We start from the raw sequence: 21,782 nt of genomic DNA on the forward strand, positions 1-21,782 counted from the left end.
AATCCAGATTAAGTTACTGGGGTTCACCAGACCTCATGTTCCACATTTGTGTTAGAGTGAGTTTGGACCATTTATGGCTAAGGCCCAAAGTGGTTCTTAACTTTTTAGATTTGATGATTCTAAATAGAGGATAAATGAGTGTCCCAGAGGCCAATGGACAGGGGTTGATGAACATTATTAAATGTTACATGTAATGAATAACAGAATGTAGGATTCCTAAATTTTGTAATGCTAAGGCTTTTATGCCCAGTGTTTCACTTCAAGAAATAAAAACAGTAGAGAGGCTCTAGAGTTTACCCATGCCTATTTCATGTTCATTCCCTGCTTCAATCATCTAGCTGATGAGTTGGAGACATGGAGCCAAGAAATCAAACAAGTGTTTCAGAGTTTTTACTCCTGGGATTTTCCCAAGACTCAGTGCATCAGCCCCTTCTCTTTGGTCTGTTCCTGTCCATGTACCTGGTCACCGTGCTCGGGAACCTGCTCATCATCCTGGCCATCAGCTGTGACCCCCACCTCCACACCCCCATGTACTTCTTCCTCTCCAACTTGTCCTTTGCTGACATCTGTTTCACCTCCACCACCGTCCCCAAGATGCTGGTGAACATCCAAACACAGAGCAAAGTCATCACCTATGCAGGCTGCATCACCCAGATGTGTTTTTTTATGGTTTTTGGAGGTATGGACACTTTTCTCCTCACTGTGATGGCCTATGACCGGTTTGTGGCCATCTGTCACCCTTTGTACTACCCAGTCATCATGAACCCCCAGCTCTGTGGCCTCCTGGTTCTCATGTCCTGGTTCATGAGCTTGTCATACTCTCTGATCCAGAGTCTGTTGATATTACGGCTATCCTTCTGCACCAACTGGGTAATTCCACACTTTTACTGTGAACTTGCTAAGGCCCTCACGCTTGCCTGCTCAGACACATTGGTCAACCATATCCTTCTATATATGGTAACTAGTCTTCTTGGCATTGTTCCCTTCTCTGGGATCCTTTTTTCCTATACCCGAATTGCCTCCTCAATCTTGAGAATCCCATCAACTAATGGGAAGTATAAGGCATTTTCTACCTGTGCATCTCACCTGTGTGTGGTTTCTTTATTCTATGGGACAGGGCTTGGTGTGTATCTCAGTTCTGATGCACCTTCCTGGAAGGGCATGATTGCCTCGGTGATGTACACTGTGGTCACCCCAATGTTGAACCCCTTCATCTACAGCCTACGGAACAGGGACATCAAGAAAGCTCTACAAAAAGTTTTGGGGAGAACACTCTATGTTCAGTGATAGGAACTCTAGTCCTGGGTTTCTGAGCTGACAGGGATAGCAGCAGTTAGCTAAAGAAATCCTGCCTCTTAATCACATTGAGTTTTGCTTCTCACCTATCCTTCATAAGTGACTTTGCTCAGAATTGCCTTGTGAATACTTTTTCTTATGTACTCTAACCTCTTATGTTGACTGCTCTGTTATCCTCAGTGCTACTCTCCACATCCCCTCCTTTAACTTTCATATTATTGCACCTCAGCTTGGATTTCCAGTCCTGCAGCCACTTTAAGTACCAATTCAGAATAGTTGCATGAGGATTATGAAATAGTGCATTTTATCAATAACCATTGCTAGTTCCTATTTACTAGGCACATTTCGTGTGCCAGGCTGCAGTAGGTGTCTGGAACACAGCAGTGATGAGGAAGACAAAAACAAACAAACAAACAAACAAAAAAACAGACAAAAATCTTTGCCCTCATAGGGCATAAATCCAGAATATCAGTTTCTCGGATCACATTATATGTCCAAACAGAATATACACTGATGGATAAATTATTTATTTTGTTATTAGCAAGGTTGAACTTTTCTCCATATGTTTGTTGAGAGCATTTCCAAACATCTTTGAGTTTGGGTTTCCAGATTCCTTAAGCTTTTCAATGGGGAGCTCCCTGCTGCCCCCAGGGAGGCCTTGAATGAATGAATGCTCCCATTCTTCTCCTTTCCTTGAATTTTCCCATTCCTGAGCTCAGCACTGGGTTTGTAATTCAAAGAATATTGTGGACCATTTCAACAACCTTGGAACTGTCTTTAAAATTTTCTCAAATAAATTTTATTAGTAACAAGGTGTCCCACATTGAGTTCCTTGTGAAGCAGACTCTTAGACATGATTAGCATGCAGGATGTTTACCAGGCAGTGTTCCTGGAATCAACACCTGGGGAAGGGCAGATGTGTAGTAAGGAATTTGGCCTCACCTAGAAAGAGATATGGCCTTTGTCCCAGCTCCCAGAGGTAACCTTTAAACACTTGAAATTCACCCTAGTGATAAGAGTGATTGATTATTCATGGAGGGCCTCACAGACCACACCTGATAGTTTTTGTTCATGAAATGACTTAGGATGGGGGTTGGCCATTTCAAAAAGACCAGCCATGTGATTAAAAGGTTGGAGCTTTGGGGAAAGTGATATCAGTCCAACCTCGGGAGGGAGGCTGGAAATTGAGTTCAACCATACAAGCCATTACTCAACTAATCATATCTATGTAACGAAGCCTCAGTAAAAATTCTGGACACTGGAGCTCAGGTGAGCTACATGGTTGCTAACAGTCTTTGAGTATTGTCACACATATTGTCCCAGGAAAAGGTAACGGGTCTGGACTCCAAGGAAAGGGGACAACAGGAAGCTTGACATATGGGATAGTCCAGATCTTGCATCATGTGTGTCTTCCTTTGGCTAAATCTAATTTGTATTTTCTTGCTATAATAAAACTGCCATCATAGTACATTGCTTCTTGAGTTCTGTGAGTCATTCTAGTGCGTTATCAGATCTGAGGCCTCTCAGTTTGAATCATTCTAGCAAATTATCGAATGTGAAAAAGTTCCCAAATTTGTATCCAACTGGTCTGATGTGAGAGTGGACCTAGGGACCCCTGAACTTGTGGCTGGGGTCAGAGGTAAGGGCAGTTTGTGTTTTGGCAAATTCTTTGCAGCAAAGAAGAACACTGGAAAAAGTCAAGCCAAGCTGAAGCCCATCAAAGACCTCCAAAAACCAGCAGGGAGCTCTGGAGTTAAGATGATCTCTTAGAGTTGGCAGGAATTAGGGGAAATGGAACAAGTGTTTACACCCCCACATCAAACAGTTATCAGATGTGGGCTACCCCAGGACGGAGGCATGACCTTGCTGAGGCAGATCCCTACAGGGGTTGATTGCAAGAGTTAAATAACACCCAACATTTGAAGAAACAAGTCCTTTACTCCTGACGTGAGATCTTTTTTTTTCTTTATTGTGGTAAGATAACATTAAATTTATCATCTTTCTTAACCATTTTTAAGTGTACAGATCAGTGGTATTAAGTACATTCACACTGTTGTGCAACCATCACCACCAACCATCTTTAGAACTTTTCCATCTTCCCAAACAGGAACTCTGTCCCATTAAACACTATCCACCCCTCTCCCTCTCCCAGACCCTGACTCCCACCATTCCACTCTTGGTCTCCATGAATTTGGCTATGTTAAGCACCTTATATAAGTGGAAGTATACAGTATTTGTCCCTTTGTGTCTGGTTATGTAATATGATTGAGCAGTAATTCAATTGAATAGGAGAGATAATCATCAGGAAAATTGGGAATCACCTCTGCTCTGGTGGTTCTTCTCCCATATACTCCTTGGGAACCGCAGATACTAGTTTTCCTAGGGAAGTCCTAGGAAACTTGACAATCGTGTATTCAAACTCAATATTAATAGTGACCCATTTTAGTTTCAAAAGGAAATTAAATAGTTATCCTATTCACTTAAAAATCTGATCAAGATGGGACGCCAGGATGGCTCAGTTGGTTGAGCATCTGACTCTTGATCTCAGCTCTGGTCTTGAGCTTAGAGTCATGGGTTCAAGCCCTGTGTTGGGCTCTGCCCTGGTTGTGGAGCCTACTTAAAAATATATACATATGTCTGACCAAGATCAGTAAGGAACAAAAATGTATTAGATGTTGTGGTGCTTAATGTAGGATTTAGATCCTCCTAACAAATCGGGGGGGTGTGTGGAAATCATAGGAAAATAACAAGAAAGAGAGAACTATGATTATTTTTTGCAATGATAGAAACAAGACTGTTCATGACCGTGAGTCCTGGGCAATGCATAAAGAAAGTGAGGATATATGCATAATCCTGCAGGGGCTATAATTTAAGTGGATAGTCCAAAATAATCTCCAAATTCCATTAGAGCTATGCTAACAGGAAAAATTGTGAAAGCAAAAAGCAGAGATCCATAGAGGACATATACTATGTGACTGCAGATTCAGAATTTCTTGTTGTTCACATTAGATTTGCTGCATTTTCCAGTTCTTTGAACCAGGAAGGATTAAGACAGATGCTGAGGGGGTGCCTGGGTAGCGCAGTCGTTAAGCGTCTGCCTTCGGCTCAGGGCGTGATCCCGGCATACCGGGATTGAGTCCCACACCGGGCTCCTCGGCTGGGAGCCTGCTTCTTCCTCTCCCTCTCCCCCTGCTGTGTTCCCTCTCTCACTGGCTATCTCTCTGTCACATAAATAAATAAAATCTTTAAAAAAAAAAAAAGACAGATGCTGAGATTAGACTGTTCTTCTGATCATCCCCCACAGTGCCCTCTTGATGTCCCTGTTCCTCAGGCTGTAGATGAAGGGGTTCAGCATGGGGGTGACCACCGTGTACATCACCGAGGCCACTGCACCCTTCCTGGGGGAGGGAGAGATGGATGAACTGAGGTACACTCCAAGGCCCGTTCCGTAAAACAAGCAAACAACTGACAGGTGAGAGCCACAGGTAGAAAAGGCTTTGTACTTCCCATCTGTGGATGGGACTCTCAGAATGGAGGAAACAATTCGAGTATAAGAGCAAAGGATCCCTGAGAGTGGAATGCCACCAAAAACGGCACCAATAAAATACATCAGTATGGTGTCAATGGAGGTATCAGAGCAGGCAAGGTGGAAAAGCTGAGGTGCATCACAAAAGAAATGATGGATTTCCACATTTGTGCAGAAGGTAAGTTGTGACACCATCAAACAGTGAATCTGAGATTCCAAAAGGCTGGTGAAAAACGACACAAGGACCAACAAGCCACAGAAGCATGGATTCATCATGACTGGGTAGTTCAGGGGGTGACAAATGGCCACAAACCGGTCATAGGCCATCACAGCCAGGAGTAGATTGTCCAAACACCCAAATAGAAAAAAAAAGGACACCTGAGTTATGCAGCCTGCATAGGAGATAGATTTGCTGTGTGTTTGAATGTTCACCAGCATCTTGGGGATTGTAGTGGTGCTGAAACCAATGTCAGCCAAGGACAGGTTGGCCAGGAAGAAGTACATGGGGGTGCGGAGGTGGGGGTCAGAGCTGACAGCCAGGATGATGAGCAGGTTCCCGAGCACGGTGACCAGGTACATGGACAGGAACAGCCCAAAGAGAATGGGCTGCAGTTCTGGGTCATCTGAGAGCCCCATGAGGAAGAATTCTGAGACAGCTGTTAGATTCTGTGGTTCCATGCAGGTGGGACACCTCTCAAAAAAGAAGAGACTATTGAATAAACAAAACAAGTATAGAGACACCCAGCTAAGTGTGCATATTTTGATTCAAGCAACTCACACTTGGGGAGCATACATCCCGTTACCTTCAGCAACGTTTCTCAATTGCAAACTCTTCTTAGAACACTTTCCTAATTGCTGTCTGGGCTATTCACCTGTTTCTATATATACCCACCATGAAGACATTGAGCCAAAGAATGTTAGAGAAACATACAAATGTATAAACATAGAAATACTTAGTTATACTTGCTTAAGAACCCACATTTGTTGCCAGTAAAAAATTGAGTTTTCTTGCTTTCCCTGCATGATCCCATTCCCCTGCACTTCAGTTGCCCAAAGGCAAACACTGTCATGAATGTGGTAGATATATTTTCCTTTCAATGTTTCCATATTAGTCTTGATTTATGTATCCATAAATATGTTTCTTAAAAAATTTAATAATACACATATTGCTTCCTGAGTTCTCACTTACCACAATAATGTGTTTTAAGTGTCTGTGAAGTATACACATCTATTTCAAGGACTTCAGATGAGGCATAGTAATACCTGAAAGATGAAATATATTTTATTTTTAATTTCTTATTACAATATTCCATTTTGTTTTTCTAAAGATTTTGTTTATTTTGAGAGATACACAGAGAAAGAGAGTGCGAGTAGGAGGAGGGGCAGAGGTAGAAGGAGAGAATCTTAAGTAGGTTTCACACTGAGTGCAGAGCCCAATGTGGGGCTCCATCTCAGGACCCTGAGATCGTGACCTGAGCCAAAATCAAGATTTGGACACTTAACCAACTGAGCCACCCAGGCGCCCCTTATTAAAATATTCCTAATAAAATTTGTGTGTCCACCTCCATATTACACAAATGAGAATTTCTATAATATATAGGCATAAAAGATGATAGAATTGTAAAAATCAGCAGTGCGTGGGTGGCTCGGTTGTTAAGCATCTTCCTTCGGCTCAGGGCGTGATCCCAGGGTCCTGCGATCCAGCCCGGCATCGGGCTCCCTGCTCTGCTGGGAGCCTGCTTCTTCCTCTCCCACTCCCCCTGCTTGTGTTCCCTTTCTTGCTGGCTGTCTCTCTCTCTGTCAAATAAGTAAATACAATCTTTTTTAAAAAAGGGAGGGGGAGGAATTGTAAAAATCAATATATGCACAATTTTACTATTAATTATCTACATTTATTTTCCTAATAAATAGTGTAGACCCAGGGGCGCCTGGGTGGCACAACGGTTAAGCATCTGCCTTCGGCTCAGGGTGTGATCCCAGCGTTATGGGATCGAGCCCCACATCAGGCTCCTCCGCTATGAGCCTGCTTCTTCCTTTCCCACTCCCCCTGCTTGTGTTCCCTCTCTCGCTGGCTGTCTCTATCTCTGTCAAATAAATAAATAAAATCTTTAAAAAAAAAAAGTGTAGACCCAAAATCAACTTCATGCTTTTATTGTCAAGGTATAGAATCAGAAAGATCCCTGAAGTCTGGTTGCCATGGTCTTTCCATGGTAGATTCACATGACAATTCCTATCTTGTATAGGGAATAATATTTTCATATCATAGATTTCCAAAATAGGCTGCAAAATGCATTACTATTCACAGAAAATCCTATGATCTATAATATTCATGTAGTAAAGGCCCCTGTAAACTACTTATCCCATTTCCCTAATTCACAGGTGAACTCACAAAATCCCAAGAGAAGGAATTGGTGGTCCTCTTTCTGTTTGCTCATTTGGAACTAAGGCACGTTTGAAAAGAAAGCCATCATTTCACACTGATGGAGTGCACAGAGCCCTGGGATGGGAATCAAACTAAATATGGAGTACAGATCAACATCTCAACCTCTCTGTGCTGGTATCCCCCATCTAGAAATGGGGAGAACAGCATCCATTTCAAGATACGTGTGGCACCTAAAAGGTTTGCACCCATTAAATATTCAGTCATGGTTTGTAAATCAGAATTTGCATTGTTATTGGAATGGTGGGTTTACTGATGAAACCCAATCCTAAGAAAGGTTTTACTTAATTATATATCAGAGAGGTAGAAGCCTATCATGTTCCAGGAAGTTCATTCAAGAATGGGTGGAAATTGGGGTGCCTGGGTGACTCCGTTGGTTAAGCGTCCAACTCTTTTTTTTTTTTTTCTTGTTGTGTATGTTTTTGGTCAGAGCTGTTTCTTCTTTTTTTTAAAAAAATTTTTTTTATTATATTATGTTAGTCACCATACAGTACATCCCTGGTTTTTGATGTAAAGTTCAATGATTCATTACTTCCGTGTAACACCCAGTGCACCATGCAATACGTGCCCTCCTTACTACCCATCACCAGCCTATCCCATTCCCCCACCCACCTCCCCTCTGAAGCCCTCAGTTTGTTTCTCAGAGTCCATAGTCTCTCATGCTTCATTCCCCCTTCTGATTATCTCCCCTTTCTTTATCCCTCTCTTCCCCTACCGATCTTCCTAGTTCTTATGTTCCATAGATGAGAGAAATCATATGATAATTGTCTTTCTCTGCTTGACTTATTTCACTTAGCATTATCTCCTCCAGTGCCGTCCGTGTTGCAGCAAATGTTGAGAATTCGTTCTTTCTGATAGCTGAGTAATATTCCATTGTATATATGGACCACAACTTCTTAATCCAGTCATCTGTTGAAGGACATCTCGGTTCATTCCACGATTTGGCTATTGTGGGCAATGCTGCTATGAACATTGGGGTGCATATGGCTCTTCTCTTCACTATGTCTGTATCTTTGGGGTAAATACCCAGTAGTGCAATGGCTGGGTCATAGGGTAGCTCAATTTTTAACTTTTTAAGAGACCTCCACACTGTTTTCCAGAGTGGCTGTACCAACTTGCATTCCCACCAACAATGTAGGAGGGATCCCCTTTCTCCACATCCTCTCCAGCAATTGTTGTTTCTTGCCTTGTCAATTTTTGCCATTCTAACTGGTGTAAGGTGGTATCTTAGTGTGGTTTTAATTTTAATTTCCCTGATGGCTAATGATTTTGAACATTTTTTCATGTGTCTGTTAGCCATTTGTATGTCGTCATTGGAAAAGTATCTGTTCATATCTTCTGCCCATTTTATGATTTATTTGTTTCTCGCGAATTGAGTTTGAGAAGTTCTTTGTAGACCTTGGATACCAGTCTTTTATCTGTAGTATCATTTGCAAATATATTCTTCCATTCTGTGGGCTGCCTCTTAGTTTTTTTGACTGTTTCCTTGGCTGTGCAGAAGGTTTTTATCTTGATGAAGTCCCACAAGTTCATTTTATCTTTCGTTTCTCTTGCCTTTGGAGATGTGTCATGAAAAAGGGTGCTTTGGCCGATGTCGTAGAGGTTGTAGCCTATGTTCTCCTCTATGATTTTGATGGATTCCTGTCTCACATTGAGGTCTTTCATCCATTTGGAGTTTATCTTTGTGTATGGTGTGAGAGAGTGGTCAAGTTTCATTCTTTTGCATGTAGCTGTCCAATTTACCTAGCACCATTTGTTGAAGAGACTGTCTTTTTTCCACCTGATGTTTTTTCCTGCTTTATCAAAGATTAGTTGCCCAAAGAGCCGGGGGTCCATTTCTGGGTTCTCTATTCTGTCCATTGGTCTATGTGTCTGTTTTTGTGCCAGTACCATGCTGTCTTTGTGATCACAGCTTTGTAGTACAGCTCGAAATCCGGCATTGTGATGCCCCCAGTTTTGTTTTTCCTTTTCAACAGTTCCTTGGTGATTCGGGGCCTTTTCTGGTTCCATACAAATTTAAGGACTATTTGATCCAGTTCTTTGAAAAATGTCATTGGTATTTTGATTGGGATAGCATTGAAAGTGTAGATTGCTCTGGGTAGCATGGACATTTTAACTATGTTAATTCATCCGATCCGTGAGCATGGAATATTTTTCCATCTTTTTGTGTCTTCTTCAATGTCTTTCAAGAGTGATTTATGGTTTCCAGAATATAGATCCTTTATGTCTCTGGTTAAGTTAATTCCAAGGTAACGTATGGTTTTTGGTGCTATTGTAAATGGGATGGATTCCCTAATTTCTCTTTCTTCAGTCTCATTATTTGTGTATAGAAATGCAACTGATTTCTGAGCATTGATTTTGTATCCTGCCACATTACTGAATTGCTCTATAACTTCCAATAGCTTGGGAGTGGATTCTTTTGGGTTTTCCATATAGAGTATCATGTCATCTGCGAAGAGAGACAGTTTGACTTATTCTTTGCCAATTTGGATACCTTTTATCCCTTTTTGTTGTCTGATTGCTGTTGCAAGGACTTCTAGTACTATGTTGAATAATAGTGGCGAGAGTGGGCATCCTTGTCGTGCTCCTGATCTTAAGGGAAAGGCTTCCAGCTTTTCCCCATTGAGAATGATATTTGCTGTAAGCTTTTCATAGATGGTTTTTATGAGATTGAGGAATGTACCCTCTATCCCTACACTCTGAAGTGTTTTAATCAGGAAAGGATGCTATATTTTGTCAAATGCTTTTTCTGCATCTATTGAGAGAATCATATGATTTTTGGCTTTTTCCTTCTGGATAAAATCTAAGACACAGATCGATTTGCGAACATTGAACCACCCTTGCATCCCAGGGATGAATCCCACTTGGTCATGATGGATAATCCTTTTAATGTACTATTGGATTCTATTAGCCAGGATCTTGTTGAGAATTTTGGCGTCCATATTCATTAGGGAAATTGGTCTGTAATTCTCCTTTTTGGTGGGGTCTTTGCCTGGTTTGGGGATCAAGGTAATATTGGCCTCATAGAATGAGTTTGGCAGCTTTCCTTCTGTTTCTATTTTTTGAAATAGCTTTAGGAGAATAGGTATTATTTCTTCTTTGAATGTTTGGTAGAATTCCCCAGGAAAACCGTCCAGGCCTGAAGTTTTGTTTTTTGGAAGGTTGTTTATCACTGTTTCAATCTCTTCATAATTAATTGGCCTGTTTAAAGAATCAATTTCTTCCTGTTTCAGTCTTGGTAGTTTATAGGTTTCCAGGAAGTCCTCCATCTCTTCCAGATTGCTTAATTTATTGGCATAAAGCTGTTGATAAAAGTTTCTAATAATCCTTCCAATTTCATTGGTGTTGGTTGTGACCTCTCCTTTTTCATTCATAATTTTATTAATTTGGGTCCTTTCTCTATTCTTTTGGATAAGTCTTGCCAGTGGTCTGTCAATTTTATTAATTCTCTCAAAGAACCAGCTTCTAGTTCTATTGATCTGCTCTACTGTACTCCTGATTTCTAATTCATTGATTTCTGCTCTAATCTTGGTCAATTGCTTCCTCGTGCATGGATTAGGCCTGTCCCTCTGTTGCTGTTCCAGCTTCTTGAGGTGAGAATATAAAAACTGCATTTTAGATTTTTCTATTCTTTTGAGTGAGGCTTGGATGGCTATGTATTTTCCCCTTAGGACTTCCTTTGCAGTATCCCATAGGTTTTGGACCATTGTGCTTTCTTTCTCGTTGGTCTCCATAAATTGTTTTAATTGATTTTTGATTTCCTGGTTTATCAAATCATTCCTGAGCAGGATGGTTCTTAGTCTCCAAGTGTTTGAGTTTCTTCCAAATTTTTCCTTGTGGTTGAGTTCCAATTTCAAAGCGTTGTGGTCTGAGAATATGCAGGGAATAATTTCAGTCTTTTGGTATCGGTTGAGACCTGTTTTGTGACCCAGAACATGGTCTATTCTTGAGAATGTTCCATGGGCATTAGAATAGAATGAGTATTCTTTGGTTCTGGGGTGTAGTGTTCTATATATATCTATGAGGTCCAACTTGTCGAGTATGGCCTTCAAAGCTTTTGTTTCTTTGTTGATTTCTTGCTTAGGTGATCTGTCTATTGCTGATAGTGGAGTGTTGAGGTCCCCTACTATTAACGTATCTTTATCTATATGTCTCTTTATTGTGGTTAAGAGTTGGCTTGTGTATCTTACTGCTCCCCTGTTGGGGGCATATATATTTATAATTGTCATATCCACTTGTTGGATACATCCTTTAAGAATAATATAGTGCCCTTCTGTGTCTCTAACTATAGTCTTTAGTTTAAAATCCAATCTGTCTGTTATGAGAATTGCTACCCCAGCTTTCTTTTGAGGTCCATTGGCGTGAAAGATGGTATTCCATCCCTTTATTTCAGTCTGAATGTATCTTTAGGTTCAAAATGAGTCTCTTGTAGACAGCAAATGGATGGGTCATGTCTTTTTATCCAATCTGCAACCCTGTGGCGGTATGGGAGCATTTAGGCCATTTACATTGAGACCGATTATTGAGACATATGATTTTAATGATGCCATGTTGCCAGTAAAGTCTTTGTTTCTATAGATTGTGACTTTCTGTTCTGTATCACTCTTGGGGCCTTTTTACTTTTATAGAACCCCCCGTAATATCTCCTGTAGGGCTGGTTTCGTGGTTACGAAATTGGTTATTGACTGTCGATTCTGAAATGTCTTTATTTCTCCATCAATTCTGAATGACAGCCTTGCTGGATAAAGGTACCTTGGCTGCATGTTTTTCTCTGAAAGAGCTTTAAAAATGCCCCCCCCCAACCCTTTCTCTCATTCCAGGTCTGTGTAGACAGGTCTTACGTAATTCTGATACCTTTGCCTTGGTACGTGAGAAATTTCTTTGCCCTGGCCGCTTTCAATACTGTATCCTTGGAACTAATATTTGCAAAATGCACTATGACGTGACGTGGTGTAGGTTTGTCGTGGTTGAGCTTGGGAGGGGTCCTCTCTGCCTCTTGGACACGAATGTTTGTTTCCTTTGCTAGATTAGGGACATTTTCAGCTACTATTCGTTCAAATATCTCTTCTAGACCTCTGTTTTTCTCCACCCCCTCGGGGATGCCGATGATTCTGACATTGGAACATTTCATTGAGTCAGTAATCTCCCATAACCTACATTCTTGAGAATGGATTTTTTTGAGTCCAGATTCTATTTTAGTTTTCTCTTCTACTAACGCATCCTCCAATTCGCTGATACGTTCTGCCTCATTCACCCTGGCTGTCAGAGCCTCTAGTTTTGACTGCATTTGGCTCATAGAATTTTTAATTTCTGCCAGATTCGCTCTCATTTCTGCCCTTAGAGATTCTATATTCTCATTAACATTTTCGTTAATACTTTTTTCAAGTCTACACATCATCTTGACCATTGTTACTTTGAATTCCATTTCTGATAATTTGGTTATATCCGTATCCATTAGTTCTGTGGCAGAGGCCACAGACTCATTGTCTTTTCTTTGCTGGGGGGGATTTCTCCTTCTCGTCATTCTGATGAGGAGAGGGTGCGGGGTTGTCCAGAGCCCAAATTATTGACCGGGACCCAGGCCGTGCGCCCTTGTTTTATAGGGATCTTAGGGATGTGGGCTTCTTGATTTTTCAGCCTGCATTCTGGGGGAGGGGCCTGCCACCTCGATACTCAGGCAACCCTGTTTGGGTAGAGTCTCCGTGTCCCCTGCGAGGGGGGATGGGGATGGGCACACTGAGAGCCGGTATTTCCAGGCTTTTGTTCTCTGGCGGCTTTCCCTGGCGGTTTGCTGTGCCTCTTCTGAGAGTCAGAGCAGCAGCAGCTGAATCTCAGCCTCTGTCTCAGAACAGGGGGGTCGCGGACCATTCTCCACTGATGTTCTGGCCACTTTAACTCTGTTTCTGTTGGTGCTGCTCAACCCTGCAGTGTCCCGGGATGTGCGCCCCACACCTGCCGTCCCAGCCCTCACTTCCAGGGCCGGCCGGTCTCTGTCCTTTGTGTTTCTAACACCGCCAGCCGCCAGCCACCCCGCACCCGCTCCCGGAGCTCCTGGTCTCAGTCTGCTCTCTCGCGGGTGCCGGTCCATGAGTCCGCCCGCTCCCCCGTGCAGGTGGCTCCCGCTTCCGGGCACCCCAACGCGGCGGCTCCCTCCCCCTTCCATTTATCTTACAATATCTGTGCGCGGTTTCACGGCTCCCCACTTCGTACCTCAATACTCAGCGCTGGAGATGTTCATTTGTAGAGATCCAGATGCATCTTCCTGCATCTCAGGCTGATTCCGTGGATGTTCAGGCTGGTCTGGTACCTACCTAACTCGGCTCAGGGGACCGGCTGAAAAAGGGGACCCCTACTCCTCCGCCATCTTAACTCCTCCCCTAAGCGTCCAACTCTTGATTTTGGCTCAGGTCATGATCTCAGGGTTGTGGGATCAAAACTGCCCCTCCCCCACCTCTCCCTCTCCAAAAAAAAAAAAAAAAGAAAAGAAAGAAAGAAAAAGAATGGGTGGAAATCCTAAAATGTATCTGAGTTCATGCAACAAGATTACCTCCCTTTCTCTTTTTCTCTCTTTTAATTTTCATCTTTATGAAGATCTCCAGTAATTTTTAAATGTAGATTCTATTAAGTGGAAAATGATCGCTCTCTTAGAAAATCTGTGGCAGAGATACACACAAGCACTGTTTTATTTTTCATCTAGATCGATGAAATGTCATTGGAAGGAAGAGAAGCACCCAGTGCATGGAAGCCACGTTTTCTATGTTTCAAGAACCAAAGAAGGGTCTGTTCAATATTTAACAGAGATCGCTGTTTTTCTTGTAGCCTACTCTGTGCCAAGCAAAGTATAAGCTCTGGGAAATCAGAAATGAATGTGATTCAGTTGTTTCCCTCCAAACACTCAGTATTTACCTGCATACAGACAAAAAAAAAAAATGTTCTTTCAGGATCTAGGGAAAACTGAACCTTCTGATCACAGGATATTTTAGTTGGATAGATGGTGCTTAGCCTTGAAAATGACAATAACAACAACAACAAAAACAACAACAATAATACCTAAAATTTACCTTGTCCTTAATATATGCATCGATCACATATTTAGTCACGTGTTCAATGCTCATCTTAATTCTTACTCAGTGCAGTGGTATAAACTGGCTCAAAGACATTAAGAACTTGTCCAGCTGTCTTTCAGGATTGGTAATGCAGATAAAAGTTCATGAACTACATTGAAAATTTATCTCAGCGTCTGACACTTAGCGTTCCAAGGTAAAAGTTTGTAACATTGTGATTACTGATATCATTTCCATCATCACCATCATCATCACCTTCATGATCATTTGGAGAACTTAGGGGGCAGTTAAAAAGGACCTATTTCCTGTTCTGATGGGGAAGATGCCCAAGGGAAATAGAACTAGTGTGAGACAAAAATAGAAATCTAAATAAGACTTCTAGGATCCCCACCAGAACCAACAACACTAGGTCTTTACAGGGCAGTGAGCTGAATCTTTGCTTTTTGGTCCCCTCCTGTCTGGCTATCCCAACTGTCCCGGTGGTCTTGATGAGGAGGAAACAATGCTCTGCCCGTCCCTCCAGCATTCAGTCACTCCCACTGTACTTGCTACTCACCAGTCTGTACTATGTCTCTGCTAGAGCAGGTCTGAGAAATGCAGATCTGGCTCCCCCTCCCCTACCTGGAGCTGGATGAGGACAGAAGCTTTGTTTCCAGGAGTGGAAGGAAGACAGATGCAGGCATGGGTGTCCTGGAGCAGAGACCTCTGGGAGGAGGAGACACATGGATGGGGCTCACTGAACTGGGACTGGCAACTAAAAGGCTGGAAAGCACAGGCTGATTGTTTACAGTTGTTCGACCTTGAGGGATCAAAGCACATGGCACATAATTAGCCAATTTGGTCCATGTTCTCCCAATCTCTAAGGACTTGCTATTATTAATTGAAGAAGAAAAGGAGAAAAGTGAATGTAATGGGTGGGGGGCGGTATCTAGACCCCTCCTCTTCTCAGGAAGAAGCTGACTTCTACTCCTCATGTCTGACTTCCAAGTTACTTATCTCATCGTAAAATTCAGACACATTTTTTTTCAACTACAGAAAGAAACATATGACTTTTATATCTGTAAAGCCACTGACTTAATCAGGTAATTTAGAGAGAATTAGGTCTTCATACCAAGAATCTTATAGAATTTCTATCTTCTCAGTTAAAATTTATGTCTCTAAGGAGAACTATTTTTCTTTCTATTATTTTTTTATTTGACAGAGAGAGAGAGAGTACAAGCAGGGGGAGTGGCAGGCAGAGGGAGAGGGAGAAGCAGGCTCCCCGCTGAGCAGGGAGCCCAACATGGGGCTCCATCCCAGAACCCTGGGATCATGACCTGAGCCGAAGGCAGGCACTTAACCTACTGAGCCACCCAGGCACCCCTCTATTTTTCTTTCTATAGTCATAGTTTGGGGTTGGGAATTTTATGCATCAGAGATGTATGTTTTTTGCTGTTTTGAAAGACAGCCCAGGTTTTATTTTTCTGTCCAGTAATGTATGTTATTATATGAGACAACTGTTCATTTTTATATTTTTATTTGGTGACTTGATCGTTTGCTTAAATACTTCAGGGGTTCTCAGAGATCCCTATGTTCAAAATGGGGACAAGGAATGTAGTCATCTCAAGGCCTGACTGGAAGACAAACTCGGAGCTTGATTTCTCATTAACTGATATGAAGAAAACGTCAGTATTTACCCAATTAAACTGGGTATGAAAGAAATTGTGCTAATTATGTGTATGTGCACAAATGGCAGAGGAAAATTTTAGAGAGCCCAAATGACCAAAGAGAGAAGGATTGGAGAAGAAGGTGTGAGTGTTTGTATGTTTTAGAATGCTCGAACAGGAGGAAAATCTAGTATTAAACTGAAGTCACTTTGTAGCAGGAAGAGCCGATCCAATACCAGGTTCATTGTTAGTGAAGTTGGCGGGCCATTTGGCTTAGTGTGAAGGCAGAGCAAATTAAACCAGTTATTAGACAATTTTTCTTTCTTCTTTAATTAATTTTATTTATTTATTTGACAGAGACAGCACAAGCACACTGCCTGCCACTTGATCCCAGCACCCTGAGACCATGACCTGAGCTGAACGCAGATGCTTAAGTGACTGAGCCACCCAGGTGCCCCTAGACAGCTTTTCGAAAAGCCCAGATTGTTACCTCAGAAACTACGTGTAGCATCTGTAAAGGAGAGGTTGATGTGTACGTGGTTCCTGGGCATGTAGCAGAAGACAGAAGGACCCACAGACATATTGATCATGATAGAAGACAAGGAAGCATGCTGACAAAGTCGGATCCTAAGGAGGTGGTTCCTAGTGAAAGAAAAGATCACCCCTTTGCTGAGGACATGGTCCTTTGCTATCCTTGAGTAACGAAAATGAAGATAGAGTTAAATTTATCCATAATGACTTAGGTGACTTAACAATCTATTGGCACAATTAGAACCACACAGCCACTGGAAATATCACCACTACTTGAAACCTCAGGTGTATACCCTCGGCCAAGATATATCATTACAACCACCTTTTTATCCTGAGCTCACAATGCAATCTCCCCATTGCATCTCACAATGTAGTTTTATTCCCAATACTGATTGATCAGTCAGAGTTCAATCAAGAAAAGAGAAACCACTCTAGTTATTTTAATGAAGGTAGTTTTAGTATAGGTATGATTAAATACTTTTGTGAAAGGCACAAAAGGAAAAATATGGTAACAGACCCATAGCTGCAGGATATAGTGGTAACACCATGGCTAAGAGGTATAGGGAATTGATTGGGCATTAGTGCATGTGATTGTTATTACCATTATTAGAAGAACTTAAAGAGAAGCCAGATGAAAAATCAGAGCAGTGGTTTAAAGATTCCCAGCCCCTACCACAGCATCACAACTTAAAGTATAGAAGGGTAAGTTTGGAGCAGAAAACAATAACTTAATATCCAGCACAGTGAACCAGCTGTAGAGTGTGGCGGGAGAAGATATGTAAAAAATATTATCAAGAATATGAGGGGGATTGGGGCGCCTGGGTGGCACAGCAGTTAAGCGTCTGCCTTCAGCTCAGGGCGTGATCCCGGCGTTGTGGGATCGAGCCCCACATCAGGCTCCTCCGCTATGAGCCTGCTTCTTCCTCTCCCACTCCCCCTGCTTGTGTTCCCTCTCTCGCTGGCTGTCTCTATCTCTGTCGAATCAATAAATAAAATCTTTAAAAAAAAAAAAAAAGAATATGAGGGGGAAAATCACATTGGCTATTGCTATGGAAAACTCTTTCATATCTCCTCCTTTCTGATCTCTGATCACTTTGAGATGTTCAGGGCCTGATCATGAACAATAAAGGACCCAACATATGCAAGTCATCTTTGAATGAAGTGTCTGACAAAATTCAACAGTCCTCCACCTTATCTGCACATTAGACCAACCTGGGGTGCTGTTAAAAAACTGTTCATGGTCTTTTTATTCTCCAGTCCAATTGAATCTTAATCTGTGGTGGTGGGACTAAGGCATGAGGATTTTTAAAGCGTATCAGATGCTTCAAACATGAAGCCAAGATTGAGGACCAGTGACATACATTCTTTCATACAACCTGCTTCAATAGATTTGATCAAAGCCATAGTTTTATGGGAAATAGACATGACAGTGAAAATGGATGAGAACTGTGTATATATTTTAAAAGAGAGTGGTGAATTTCTACAGGATGCCTGGGTCATGGGTGATAAATACCGAAGATTACACAGGTTTAATAAGATTCAATTTGTGCAGTGATTTTGACATACACAGGGTCCCAGAATACTCCCTTAATTCTATCAAAGATGTGCCAAGATAAGCAATATTGAGATATGACAAATCAGGAGGAATGGAAACCATGAGCTACAAAAAATATGTGACCAAAGAGGCATGCTTGCCAATCCCATATGTTTGGTTTTACAACCATTTCTAATCAACAGACCAAAAAAAAGTCCAAGTATTAAGACTAGGTTGTTCTGTTGAGGAGCCTCTGCAAAGCCCTCTTGATGTCCGTGTTCCTCAGGCTGTAGATGAAGGGATTCAGCATGGGAACAACCACAGCATACATCACTGAGGCCACGGCACCCTTCCCAGGAGAACGTGAGACAGTCGAACTGAGGTACACCCCAAGGCCTGTCCCATAAAATAAGCAAACAACTGACAGGTGGGAGCCACAGGTGGAGAAGGCTTTGTACTTCCCACCTGCGGATGGGACTCTCAGAATGGAGGAAACAATTCGTGTATAAGAGAAAAGGATCCCTGAGACTGGAATACCACCAAAGATGGCACCAAGAAAATACATGAATATTTTATCGGTGGAAGTATCATTACAGGAAAGCTTGAGAAACTGGGGAGGGTCACAGAAGAAATGAGGAATTTCCACATTTCTGCAAAAGGTAAGTTGTGACATCATGAGGCAGTGCAGCTGAGAGTCCAGAAGGCTGATCAAAAAAGATACCAGAATCAACAGGCTACAGAGGCGGGGGTTCATGATGACTGGGTAGTGCAGAGGATAACAAATAGCTACAAACCGATCATAGGCCATCACGGTTAAGAGTACACTGTCCAAACAACCAAAAAGATTTAAAAAAGACAACTGAATCAGGCAGCCCATGTGGGAGATGACTCTGTTATGAGTTTCAATGTTCACAATCATCTTCGGGACTGTGGTAGAAGTGAAACCGATGTCAGCCAGGGACAGGATGGAAAGGAACAAGTACATGGGGGTGTGAAGGCGGGAGTCAGAGCTGACAGCCAGGATGATCAGTAGATTCCCCAGCATGGTGACCAGATACATGGACAGGAACAGGCTGAAGATTACAGGCTGCAGTTCTGGATCATCTGAGAATCCCAGGAGGAGAAATTCCAAGACACCTGTTAGATTCTGGAGCTCCACATAGCACAGACAGCTTTTAGGAAATAAATGAGAGTTTATTTATTTTTAAAGATAGTATTTATTTATTCGAGGGAGACAGAAAGCATGAGAGGGGGGAGAGTCAGAGGGAGAAGCAGACTCCCTGCTGAGCAGGGAGCCTCACGTGGGACTCGATCTCGGGACTCCAGAATCATGACCTGAGCCAAAGGCAGTCGCTTAACCAACTGAGCCACTCAGGCACCCAAAATGAGAGTTTAAATAAAGGAAACAAGTATACAGGTATCCATCAGTGTGTCTGTATTTTGGGTTCAAGCAATTCATAAATAAAGTATTCACACTTGAGGAAAATCTAGTAAAATTTCTCAGTCGTTGCAACACATTCTTCCTAGAACTCTTTTCTCATTGTCTTTTGCTCCATACACCATTTCTATGTGCATTCACTTTGAAAACACTGGGCTAAAGAAATTAGAAGGGCAAGAATACTTAGAGATTTAAAAATCCATAAACACACTAACAAGTCAGTCCCCTTCTTTAAAGGAAATAAAAGGAATAAGAAATATCTTTCTCCCTTAAAAATTGTTCTAATATAAGGACACTAATAAGCAGTCAAAAGTATTTTATTTTATCTAAATGCAGAGAAATTAATTATCTTGATTTGAACTATTTATAAACACCCTATAAGATCTATGTAATAAAGTGTCTGACCCATTTTTTCGTGTGATATTTGATTGCTGAGTTTAAGGCATATTGCTCTCTTTAGCCCATCTGCACAACATCTGGGCTAGGTGATAAGAAAGCCTAGGTCCTCCAGTTATAAGACAAATAAGTTCTGGGGATGTGATGTACAGCATGGTAACCATAGTTAATAATACCGTGTTTCATATTTGAAAGCTGCTAAGAGTAGATCTTAAAAGTTCTCATTGCAAGAAAAAAGTTTTGCAACTAGGTATGGTGATGGATGTTAACTAGATTTGTGGTGATCATTTTGCAATATGTTTAAATTTTGAATCATTATGTTGTACACCTAATATTATATGTCAATTATATCTCAATTCAAAAAAAAAAAAAAAGCAAGGAAGCAAGCAAGCCTGGATTCTCTGTCCTTTGGTGACATACCTCATAAGTACATAGGGAGGAACTCCCACTCTGAACTCACATTGTAACCACAATAAAAAAATTTTTTTAAAAACCCAAGTCATCCACTTTTCTTGTGCCATTTCAGACCAGTGTAGAAGGTCTGCTATGCTCTCTCTAGGCAGAGAGGTCTTCATATGAATAAAACTTTTTATACCCTCTTGGATGTGTGGCATTATCAGCCTCCACATGCAAGCCAAATTTTGAATAGGAGTCCATCCTATTTCTGCAGAGTGTTCTATTTGATGCAGCGAGTGGGGCACGAAACAATAACCACCACCATACAAGGTCCTTCTTCTCTTGCTCTGGCTTGCTCACTGGCTCTGCTGTCTGCTGTGAGCATGAAGCATGCACTCCAGACTGGACTGCACCGTGATGCATTTCATAAGCCCTTCCAATCCTTTCTTACAGATCTAAATGACCTAATTTGGAAGTTTCAATAATTACTTGGCTGTTAGAGACAAGACAATGAGATTGGGTCTTTTCTTAATGTGGCCCTGGGCCTTGTGTCTTGGCCCAGACCTATCCATATGTCTCTGAATGAAGCTGTGACTGACACTGGAGTCAGGGAAAGTCTCTTACCCTGATTGGTGGTGTGTTTCAACCAGGCATTGGCCTGGCCTCTAAAGGTGTTCAGAGTATACCCTGTGCAAGATCTAGGTCCATTGGGTGGTTGCTCATGGAAGAATGTCATTGGAGAGGAGAGAGAGGGAGAAGGGAAGTGAGAAGGAAAGGGAGGGAAGGAGAAGGAGAAGAAAAGCTGTCGTGTGTGTCATGCTGAGGTCAGCATTCCTAAAAATAGGTTGGGACCTTTCAGTACCTCTGCTGCTCCTGTCGCCTACACCTTTGTTGCAACAAAGATCCAGATCCTCAGGGTTATAGGGAGAAACATCCATAGCACCCCTGTATTACAGTAAAGGGGTTAATTCAAACCTGATTTAAGCACAGGGTATATAAACCCTATGAAACAATTATCATCATGGAGGAGGTCCCTCACCCTGAAGATACTAGCTTGAGGCTCTCTGGAGAAAGAGATTTACAAATATGAGGAGGATAGAGAGGACCTTCCTTGAAATATACCCAGTGATAAAAAATAAAGAAAGAAAAAAAGGAAAAGAAATTAAGAGAAAGAAAGACACTTGCATATGGGGGAGGAAACAAAAAACTGAAACAGGTATATAATTTGACCCAGTTAGAAGTCTGAAATGTATTAGAAGAATTTATGGAACAAAAAATAGAAAAGTGTTTTACATCTCTTCAACGTTGATTCTGAATTAACTTTAATATCTGCTGAAATGCACCAATTGGCAGACCTCCATGTTCTCAATCACTACTGCGGCTCAAATTACAGTGATAGCTGGGGATCCCATTAAATTTAAACAAGGTGCCCTCTAGAATCTTTGGGAGGTTCTTGAACATAAGAACAGAGAACAAACATGTTCTCACCTTCACCACTGAAACTATTACCTTGCC

The 21,782-nt window shown here is 41.8% G+C and overlaps 3 protein-coding genes across 3 annotated transcripts; 1 reads left to right on the forward strand and 2 right to left on the reverse strand.

Moving 5' to 3' along the window:
* Positions 1-354: 354 nt before the first annotated feature.
* Positions 355-1,287, forward strand: LOC113242952 (olfactory receptor 7D4-like). Its single transcript, XM_026481332.1, has one exon. It carries the CDS (start codon positions 355-357, stop codon positions 1,285-1,287), a length of 933 nt encoding a protein of 310 aa, XP_026337117.1.
* A 3,283-nt stretch (positions 1,288-4,570) lies between these two features.
* On the reverse strand, positions 4,571-5,557 carry LOC113242953 (olfactory receptor 18-like). The gene has a single exon (XM_026481333.2). It carries the CDS (start codon positions 5,498-5,500, stop codon positions 4,571-4,573), a length of 930 nt encoding a protein of 309 aa, XP_026337118.1. The 5' UTR covers positions 5,501-5,557.
* Positions 5,558-18,266: 12,709 nt separating this feature from the next.
* LOC113242956 (olfactory receptor 18-like) lies at positions 18,267-19,193 on the reverse strand. Its single transcript, XM_026481334.2, has one exon. The coding sequence runs from the start codon at positions 19,095-19,097 to the stop codon at positions 18,267-18,269; it is 831 nt and encodes a 276-aa protein (XP_026337119.1). The 5' UTR covers positions 19,098-19,193.
* Between the last annotated feature and the right edge of the window lie 2,589 nt (positions 19,194-21,782).

The sequence above is a fragment of the Ursus arctos genome, unplaced genomic scaffold (genome assembly GCF_023065955.2).
Source record: "Ursus arctos isolate Adak ecotype North America unplaced genomic scaffold, UrsArc2.0 scaffold_14, whole genome shotgun sequence".
Taxonomy (NCBI): domain Eukaryota; kingdom Metazoa; phylum Chordata; class Mammalia; order Carnivora; family Ursidae; genus Ursus; species Ursus arctos.